Consider the following 10,848-nt stretch of genomic DNA (forward strand, 5'->3'; position numbering starts at 1 on the left):
CTCCCGCCCACTTCTTCAACGTGCCGTCTCCAAGCTCGGCATGGAAGATATCCATACTTCGCTTGCGGGGGGGTGTTAGTGAGAGACTAGCTACTATGGGCTAATGGGCCCTATTCTATAAGCCCATTAGCCCATCTATCCTTCTCTCTCTTAGGGTATGCATACCCACCTATGTACTCAGTTATGTGCATGCCATTATCTTCCTCTTCCCTTCCACAACAAAAATATATCACGGATCTTCTTCAAGAGCTTGGAAAGGAGGACTCACAACCTCTTACCACGCCTGTGAATAATCAGAGAATGTGAAGGAGAGAGAGAGAATGTGGACAACAGATGGGGCAAAAGAGATGATCTTTTTACTGCATCAATAGTTCCCCTTTTATACAAGTTTTGAACGCTGAAACAAAGGCCAAAAATAGCCTGTCTTCCAACGGCTATATTCAAACAGAATATAGCCGTTGGAGGCTCTGACAGATTCCAACGGCTAGAAAACTAGCTGTTGGAATCCCTATCCTGATCTGAAACAGATCAGGATAGGAGGCCCATAATATTGGGTCCTTTATGGACCAAATATTAGGGCCCATGATGGGCCCTTAATGGGCCCACCGAGGATCATTAATGGGCCCTTAATGGGCCCATTAATGGGCTTTTAGAATTCCTTAGTTAGTTAGTTTTTTTCCATTATTCCCTAGGGTTAGCTATTACATTTACATTGGCCTCTGGCCCAATAGTTAGTTCAAGGAAGGTACTAAAGATAGCCTGTAATCACGTGCATTTTCAGATCTGAATCTTTTCACTGTGACCCCAAATTGATTCTTTATCATTTCCATAAAAACTTTAACAGTTTGACCAACTTCCATCTTGGACTTGAGCAAATACACCCACGTAAATCTTGTGGCATCGTCCACAAATATAAGAAACCACTGGTGACCAGATATACTTGTTGTTGGGCTCGGACCCCATACATCACTATGAATGCGATAAAGTGGGGTATCACTCCTCCCAATATGATTGAATGAAGTTCTTTTATGTTTTGCCAGTTGACAGGCATCACAAGATAATTGTTCAACCTTAACATCCTTAAATAGAGAAGGAAACCAGGTCCTTAACAAGCCAAAAGAAGGATGGCCAAAACGGGGATGATAAAGCAAGATTTGAGCAGCTTCATGTGCTCTCTCCCTTCCATCCCGGACAGACTGCAGAGTGGAGAAACACGTTGCTCCTTCAAAAAAACAGCAATCCATCCTTAGCCTTAACACGTCCAGTCTTCTGGCCCACCACCTTATCATAGAAATAACATTCATCATTGTCAAATATAAATCTGTAAGGAAGCTCTTTAACTAAACGCTGAGAGGAAATTATGTGTGCCTTCAGCAGTGGAACATATAGCACATTCCTCAGCCTTCCTAGAGGATGAACCTCTAGATCACTGATACCTGTAACCTGCAATGCTTCTCCTCCAGCTGTTAACACCCTCCTTTGGCCATCAATAGGTCTATAGTTAAGAAATTTAGAACATCGGGGGCCATATGATCTGTTGCCCCACAGTCAATGACCCACAATGTCCTTCTTAACTTAGAAAAAACATGTGCATCACCAAAGTAGGCCTTAGCCTTACCTGAGTGGATGAGTGACGTGGGGCTCAACATGCTCTTCAGTTTTTCAAAATCCTCCTCCAACTTCTCCAGCTCGCCAGCTGGCCTTAGGAAGTAGGCCTTAGGAAGTAGGCTCCAGCACGCTAGCTCGCTCCCTCGGAGACGACTTCAGCGCCACCATTCTCATCATCCACGGCTTGCCAATTAGTGTTCCGCCTGATCGGCATGCCAATGAGTAGTTGTATAAGCCTTCCCCTGTTGAGTTGGTTTCCCATGCAGCTTCAAGCACATGTCTTGATTATGTTGCCAGCGCTTGCAGTAGGTGCAGAATAGATCATCCTTCTCATCTCCTTTCTTCACATGTCCCTGCTTGTTGGAGTTGCTGTTTTTAGTGTCTGATACAGTATGGCATGGAAGAATTCCATCTTTTTTCTCAGTCAAGAAGGCTGTAACCTCTCCCTTTTCAGGCTCCACCAGCTGCTGTAGCCTCATCTCTTCATCAAGAACAATACTGACTGCCTCTTCAAGATTTGGAACTCTCTCTCTGTGCAAGATCTGGCTCCTCAACGCCTCATACTCCATGTTGAGGCCCATGAGAAACTTGTAGAGACGATCCTTCATCACATACTGCCATTCTGGTGACTCAGGATTCAGAATTGGCCTGTAGTGGTCGATCTCCTGCCAAAGGGCCATTAATTCAGTTGAATATTTGTCCACGGACCGCTCTCCCGGCACCAAGTTAGTAGCACGAGTAACCAAACTGTAGATGCGCCAGACAATACCTCGTTTAGAGCTACTCCTCTGTGCATGGTCCCATATTCCTTTTCCAGTCTTCAGGAACAGAAATTTCTTGAATCTTTCCCCAGCCATGCTGCCCAAGAGCCAAGCATGAACCAGTGAATCCTCTTGCTTCCAAACTCTGTAGTGTGGATCTTCAGAATCGACCACCCTAGTGAGGTGATCAAGGAGTCCCAGTCCATCAAGAATCAACTCGACATACTGACTCCAGTGAAGTAGGATTAAGCCATCATACTTCACAGACTCAGGAACTTTGGGAAAAGTAATTTGTGGGGCTCTCTCACGGTCTTGAAGAGACCATCTTTTCTGATGATGCTTGGCTTACTCCAGACCTTGTCGTCATCTACTCATTGGCCATGACCAGGCGCTCCTTGCTCCAGGCAGGCCGAAATCACTGCTGGTGAACACAGCAGAATGCCCCAGATTAGGGCTCTGATACCATGTCAGTATCCCTTCTGGAACCTGTAATCTCCCTCTCTCACTCCTGGCGGCTAGGGTTCGGAAGAAGAGGAAGACGAAAAGCCTCATCTCATCAACTTGCTGGATCTGTATAAATACAGATCCAGTGACAGTTACATTCATAATGGGCCGGGCCCAATAATGAGAGAAACAGGAAATAGTAAGAAATAGAAAGAGAGAAATAGGAAATTCAAAATAGAGAAATAGGGAAATAGGAAATAGGGCATCGGCTAACACTTACCTCTCTGTGCTCACATTTCCTCTTGCAGACGTCCATCCCTGCAGGCAAAGACCAGCTCTCCTTTACATCAATGGGCATGGTCCATTCTGCTTGCGTGTCAGCATCATCCACCCCATTGGATATCTCTCCCCTTCCCTTCTCATCTACTTTCTGCCCTGTCTGCTTCCCCGACTCTCTGTTCAGATCGTGGTTATGAATTGGAATTAGTTTGGATGATACAAGGGGTCGTATCAGTTGTAGCTAGACTTTATGCCGGTTTGTGCTTCCTGGAGCATAACTGTCATATGAGGTTCCTTCTTTGGTATTTAATAATCAGTTACAGGGACAGATGAGAAGGTAGAAGAATGATTATTGTTATGTATCTTTTTGGAGCAAAAAAAATTCTCTTCTGACTAATTTTTAATGAAATTGAAGAATAAGAATGTGATACGCCCCCGATACGGACCCTATTGGCGGCGAGTCAAAGAAGCCAGGGGAGAGGAGTCCCAAACCGGGTCGGGAACTGCTAACGGGCCGGGAACCAGCCCACCAGAGGGGGCGGCCTAATCTGAAGGTGGGAGCCTTGACTAGGGCAGGAGGAGGGATAAAGGGCATGTGGGAGGGGAGAAGGAGGCGCTGCTCGCTCTCTTTCTCTCGGTCGCTCTCTCTCTCTCTCCGACTCTCTCGATCTCTCTCCCTCTCTCTCTTTTGAGGATTGTCTTCTTAGGCTCCTGAGACCCCTGCTCCCAGTAGGGGAGGTCTGCCTCTCCGGCAGCTCCTTGCTTGTTCACTGACGGGGGAAGTGGGAAGGCTCAGAACCTTGGACGGGAATGCAAGATTTTGGGTTTTGAAGTTTCTTTTACTCATTTCTCCATCTCCGGTTGAGTCGGGTCTACCAGAATGGTGATGCAATAAGTCTGGTTATTGCATGCTATATAAAAGGAGTCAACTGGTGAGGAAGATAACACACGTGTGCCATACTAGGTGCACATGCTAGTTAGGTCAACAAAAAGGAGGGAAGATCAGAGAAGGAAGGGGGCTGTTAGGACCACAGAAGGCTACTGAGGCGTAGATCGTTTGGATCTTTGGGGCAGAGTGAGGTTTTATCCCATCTTACATATTGTTCTTCTCAGAATTCCTATTGGATTTTAAGATGTGACTACTCCAAGGCTTCTATATCTGATAATTTGTGGATTGTTGTTGTTTTCCCAAGTTATATTGTTGTGCCTTATCGTGATGCCTCTTGGAGATGTAAGTTGGACCATTCTGATTTCTCTTGTCCTGAGTTGACCAGTCTTAAAATGCTAAACACACGGGACAATGGAAAGTTGCTAACACGTGGTGGTCTCTGAAATCTTAGTTGTTGCCTTCAAATTCTGGATGAAGCAATCGTTACACCAACAGAGCTGATGGGTGGTATTGTCTACGGTGGGCTCGAAAGGATGGTCTAAAGACCTATCATAATGTCAAGAGATGTCGTCGTCATCATATACGTTTGGCCTAAACTGGCGCGTGTGACTTTCAAATAAACATGGGCAGGAGTCACCTCCTACAAATGAAGGACAAGAGAACATCGCAGGGATAGGGCATTCTTTCATGATTCGAGCAACTGCTTTGGGAGGGAGCTTGGAGACCCACCAGTTCCTGGGACAGTAGAGGGCCAATCTGAGTCATTCTCAACAGTCTACTGGAGGATCAATTTGGCTCACTCTCTTTTGTTTTGATTTTTGTATTTGTTAGATTGTAGGTTTAAAATGTGTTTCCCTAATTTCTCAGGGGTTTTTGTGTAAAAGTGTAAAAGCCTTTATCTCCCTATTTAAGGGAGATAGAACATGAATGACAATTGAGCAATTCCACTATTTTTCTAGGGATTTATTCCCTGGCTCCCAGGGCGGCGGGATTTCTCCCGTCGCCCTGCCTCTCATTCTCTCCTCCGATCATCCAAGAGTTGACAGTATTCTTTTCTTCCCGGAAGCAACGCTGTGCTGGGAAAAACATTCAATTTGAGGGTGTTCTATTTCTGGTACGTTTCTTGGTGAGGAGTTCTCGCTCGGTCGCTCCAAGAATGTACCAAGAATGGAATTCCATCACCTCCTTTTATGGCAGAATCTGCCAAATACAACCAGTTAACCGTTGGTTCTTCTCTCTCTCTCTCGTTGTCATTAGAAGGCCCTTTAAATCAGAGCCCTGTTATAGGGGCTTATCAATATTCGTTTCTCTTGAGCTAGATAATATCCGACATTGTAATATATAAAACAACTGTCTCGAGAGAAACCTGAAGAAGAATGGACAGATATGTAGATGATAGAATGTAGATGTTGATGGAGAGAAATGAGAGAGGAAAAAAATAGAAGGGGATGACTATAATCAACTCTTCTCCTCTGGCCAGTGGAGGATCCCACCGGCTCCAGCTCTTGCCGTCAGCTCTAACTGTTACAGCCTCCACTTATTGAGATTCAAAATCATACCAGAGCATTTCTTTGGGTTACTATGGAGCAAGTGTTTCTCCACTCGTGAAATAAATGTAGTATTCAATGTGATTCTGGCTATAGACTGGGATGTCATAAAAAATAACAGAACACATTTTCAGATAAAAAGGGGGAAAGATTTATGTTAATCAAGGGCTGAAAAGTTGCAGGTCCATTGGATGACCCAAATGACGTATGTTTAAAAACAACGGCAAAAATGCTGTTTTAGGATATCTGATTCAGACACACAAATTTGATGACGACCAGATCAAAATCAATTGTAGAGAATAATTCATACCATGCAATTCATCATGCAGCTCATCAACCACAGGTATGGGATAGCAATTAGGTACAGTATGCAAGGTCAGGGCCCTATAATCAACCGATAAGGGCCAACCTCCATCCTTTTTCTTTGGGTAACTGTTAGCCCACAGAATTGGATCATCATTACTCAGTCTTCTTAGTCACCCCATATGTCATTCCTTTATGGCCCATTATGGAAGGCCCATAGGGGCTTTCCACCTGGCCAGTTCCACCAGAAACACGCATGTCTCTCTGTGTTGACTGTAAGAATGCTGGGCTAGCATATGGGCGTGTGTGAATGCAGTATACTTCTGTGGCCAAGTATACATTTACTGACCAACTTTTCAATTTTCTTCTTCTATTAGTGGAAATATTGATAAGGATGAAGATTCATGGATTGTGCTGCAGGAAATAATGCGATGACATGGTTAATTTGTCTCTTCAATGGTAGCCATTGTATCGAGGCAACGACCCTGAGAAATGTGTTTTCCAATGAATATTCACTCCAATTCTCCGGGGTTAGCTGCCAGTCATTTTCCATGATACAACGGGGTTAATGCTGCTCGCATGGCTTATCTTAAATGTTGGACATTCATACCTGAAAAACTTCAGAACTGCTCAAATGATTGAGTTTTCCCTGAGTTGCTCTCTAACTCCTCTTACCACTAGGTTGTTCCACCTGCTTGGGTTCTCATTCTTTATTTTTTTTCTAGTGTTTTTTGGGGTTTTGTAGAATGTTTTTCTTTTGTCGTTTTGAAAAAGGTTCTAGGCTTGGTCATAGTTGATTACTCTCTAATATCGTATCTTATTTGATTGCAGAGGATGATGTATTATCCAACCATTACGAATCATACCCGGTTTTGGTGGGTGCCAAATGTTATCGTCGTGCATGAGAAGGAAGGAATTGAGGTTATCCATTTACCCTCTGGTCGCACTTTATGTAAGGTATGTACAAACTGCAAGCTGACTTCATAAGAGAGTTTTTAGCAGGTTCCTTATTTTTGGATGACTTATTATATTATGTTCAATTTTTCATATGTCCTCTTTCCCTCTTTGATGGGTCATGCAAAGGTGACGGAGTTTTGTTCTGTAATTATGCAATATTATTATGATTTACTACGATATTTTACTGTGCTATTGTCTCGTTTTAATTTATTAGACAATCACAGCGTCTTATTCTGTTATTTTCAGCTACATCTTCCGGAAGGAGGACTACACGCAGATATCAATGGAGATGGCGTCCTGGATCATGTTCAGGTGCCTTACGCATAGTGTTTGACAATTAAGGGGATTAGTGTTGAAGTTGACATTATGGTTATGTCAAGTTAGCCTTACGATGTGGTTAAAGTTGGACTCTTGATAACTGTTAATGACGTCATCAAGATGAATGACTGTCAGCATCATCAGCCCAGGGGCGCCAATCATTGTCAACCACCAAAAAAATTTAATACGATGGCAATGGTTGACTCCTGCTTCCATCATTGGGGTCATCCTGTTGACTTTAGTGCCATCAACTGTCAACATCAACCGTTCATAGCACCCCATCATCGTCAATCACCCTGGAAACTGTCAATGTCATTGTCAACATCTTTGTTAAAGGGGATCCACGGCGTGGATGATGACATTCAGGGGTGTTGAAACTTACTGACATCCGTGTTTCTGATCCTTTGTGGATTTTTCCTTACAGGCAGTGGGGGGCCGAGGAGTGGAGCGGAGCGTGGTCACCGGGTCGATGGAGGTACTAAAGCCATGTTGGGCTGTGGCCACGTCGGGGGTGCCAGTGAGAGAGCAGCTTTTCAATGTCTCCATCTGCCCGCACACCCACTTCAACATCTTCCACCAGTCCGGCGGCGACCTCTCCTGGGCCCTCGGCAACCATCGCCGAGCCGTTGCCGCTGACGCTGCCCACTCCCTTGAGGTGGCCACCCCTGTGCTACTTCCGCGAGCTGATGGCCACAAACACCGCAAAGGCAGCCATGGCGACGTCATCTTCTTGAACAGCCGGGGCGAGGTAAACATCTAAGTATAGTTCCGCATCGCGCGGGATGTGGACGATGGATGGGACGGGACGAAGATCATCCTGTCCGACGTCCGGAAGCAGTGCAGGGACGTGGACGGGACAGTTTCTTCGTCCGAGTGGATGAAAACCGTCCTGTCCATTCGTTTTGGGATGAATTTCCGTCCCGGTTTTCGTCCAACCTCTCGGACGGGACGATTTTATTCGTCCTGGGACGAAAAAACTGTCCAGTCCGCGTCCCTGCACTAAAATAGTTCCTGATTGTCCGGGACGATGAATGGGATGGGACAAAGATCGTCCCGTCCAACGTCTGGAATCAGTCCAGGGGATGAGACGATTTTTTCATTCGAGTGGACGAAAACCATCCCGTCTGTTCGTCTCGGGACGAATTTCCATCCTGGTTTTCGTCCAACCTCGTGACAGGACGATTTTCTCGTCCTGAGATGAAAAAACTGTCCTGTCCGCGTCCCTGCACTATTCATCCAAGTCTCCCTTTTTGGTCTCCTTCAATTCTCTCCTTGATCTTCTTGCGCAGATGACGTCGTACTACCCAGGGCTCGTGGGCGGCGGCGCGGAGTGGAGGTGGCAACTTGTGACGGGGGCAAGCTGGAAAAGCGCGGCGGGAGTGGTGCCGACGCTGGCAGCGGTGCGTTTGCGGGCGGGAGACGACCAAGATGTAGTGATCGCTGCGGGGGAGAAGGAGGTGGTTCTCGTGTCACCGGGCGGCAACGTGGTGGCGACAGTGGAGTTGCCTGCGGCGCCGACGCATGCGCTGGTGGTGGGGGACTTTGACGGGGACGGGCTGGCGGACCTTATCATTCCCACTGCAGGGGGTGTATATGGGCTGGTGCAGACGCGCACGCCGGGGGCTGTCTTCTTTAGCACTCTCGTAGGCTGCCTCGTTGTCGTCATGGGTGTCATCTTTGTCGCCCAGCACCTCGGCGGTGGCACCAGCAGCAAGCCCCGTGGGTTCTCTCGCTAATGAGGTATGTCCACGTCGCCCTTCCCTGTTCGGAGTTCATCCATTGTTAATACAGCGCAAGTATAGTTCCGGATCGTCCCGGACACGGACGATGGATGGGACAGGATGAATTTCGTCCCGTCCGATGTCCAGAGTAAGTTCAGGGACGAAGGATGGGACGGTTTTTCGTCCCGTCCAGTCCTCCCGGGACGATTTTCGTTCCGGCTGTCGTCCCAGACAAAAAACAACCCATTTAAAAATTTTAATATATTAATATAGATTATTTTAAGTTTTTTAAGGAATTACGGAGGAGAGAGAATGCGAAGGGACAGATTCACAATTATTTCTGAGCGGCATCTGTCTGCATGCACGTAAAAATACAGGGCCTTTGATGCAAATTGTCATTACGAGGCCAGGTGGCAACATCACAACCTTCGGATGTGAATCCGGCGGTTTTCTGTCCAGATTCATCTGTCCATTGTCCGAGACCTCCGGACTGACGGTTTTTTCGTCCCATGGGACGAAAACCGTCCCGTCCGGTGGTCCCCAGGACGAAATTATCGTCCCGAAACTATTTTAATACTTCGCCTTCAATCGCTAGATATAAAACGTTTGTTGACGTATCCTTGCACTGTCATGTTAAAACATCACATATTGAATCGTTAAGCTGGGTTTCATGCTTTTAATCGTCTCATTGTTTTAGAATGAAAATCTTTTCATCTAAGTATCCGATCATGCTCCTCTATGTTGTTAACTTTTGAGAGAACTTGGATTATTTCTTGTTTCTTCTTGGTGTCCCCGTTATCTTAGATTGATACAGCCATCCCGTCTTAAATAAAAAAACATTTTCTTCAGATAAAATCTAGTTCTTTTTCCTTCCTGCACTGAACCCGTTTTCAACGGTGGGTAGTGATTTCGATATCTCTGCTGTTGGGTGTTGAACAGACTTGTGCCAATTTTTAATCAAGATGGCGTGATTCGTAAAATCACACCATCTTGATGAAAAACGTAAAATTTAGTATCTTCTAACGTCCTGGGATTTAATTGTCTTATTGTTTCTAATTTTTATTTTGTAGCGGGTTTGATTATTTCATGTCTCGGTTGTTGGGTTTTTTCAGGTGGGATGGAGAGCAAGTTCCTGGTTAAGGAAATATAGATGCGCGCCAGTACAAGTCTTGCTCACATCCTTCACTGCCATAAACAGTCACGTGTTAGAGAGAGAGAGAGAGAGAGAGAGAGAGAGAGAGAGAGAGAGAGAGAGAGAGAGAGAGAGAGAGAGAGAGAGAGATTTCAATTTAATAGAAAACTTGGCCATGTTTTCGTGCTCTGTTGAAGAGAATCGGGGCGCTCTTTAGCTTTGGATTTCGCGAGCTGGGCGAATGGGTGGGTGACTGGGTGGAGAGAGAGAAAGATGAGGAAGAGATACAAAGAGAGAGAGAGATAGAGAGGGAAAGATAGAGAGCGAGACAGAGAAAGACAGGGAGATAGAGAGAGTGACAAAGAGAGAAAGCGGGAGAAAGAGAAAGAGAGAAAAAATGAGAGAGAGAAAGAGCAAAAGTGGGAGAGAAAGAGAGCGAAAATGAGAGAGAAAGAGAGCGAAAATGAGAGACAAAGAGAGGGAGACTGAGAGAGAAAGAGAGAGAGAAAAAGATAGCGAGACTGAGAGAGAAAGAGAGAGAGAGAAAAAGAGAGCGAGACTGAGAGAAAGAGTGAGAAAAGAGAGCGAGACTGAGAGAAAGAGAGAAAAGAGAGCGAGACTGAGAGAAAGAGAGAGAAAAAGAGAGCGAGACTGAGAGAGAAAGAGAGAGAGAGAGAAAAAGAGAGCGAGACTGAGAGAGAATGAGAGAGAGAGAGAAAAAGAGAGCGAGACTGAGAGAAAGAGAGAGAAAGGAGCGCGAGACTGAGAGAGAGAAAGAGAAAAGAGAGCGAGACTGAGAGAAAGAGAGAGAAAAGAGAGCGAGACTGAGAGAGAGAAAGAGAAAAGAGAGCGAGACAGAGAGAAAGAGAGATAAAAGAGAGCGAGACTG

The 10,848-nt window shown here is 45.6% G+C and overlaps 1 protein-coding gene across 1 annotated transcript in view; it reads left to right on the forward strand.

The window, feature by feature from the left end:
• The window catches only part of LOC144716599 (FG-GAP repeat-containing protein), a 33,551-nt gene extending 23,365 nt beyond the window's left edge, over window positions 1-10,186 (forward strand). The window contains exons 10-14 of the mRNA XM_078591780.1: window positions 6,663-6,788; window positions 7,035-7,100; window positions 7,531-7,854; window positions 8,396-8,846; window positions 9,940-10,186. Of these exons, the coding sequence (XP_078447906.1) occupies window positions 6,663-6,788; window positions 7,035-7,100; window positions 7,531-7,854; window positions 8,396-8,842 (963 nt within the window). The 3' untranslated portion in view covers window positions 8,843-8,846; window positions 9,940-10,186. The remainder of the gene's footprint in view (window positions 1-6,662; window positions 6,789-7,034; window positions 7,101-7,530; window positions 7,855-8,395; window positions 8,847-9,939) is intronic.
• The last annotated feature ends 662 nt before the right edge of the window (window positions 10,187-10,848 follow it).

This window comes from Wolffia australiana, chromosome 2 (assembly GCF_029677425.1).
Source record: "Wolffia australiana isolate 7733 chromosome 2, ASM2967742v1".
NCBI lineage: Eukaryota > Viridiplantae > Streptophyta > Magnoliopsida > Alismatales > Araceae > Wolffia > Wolffia australiana.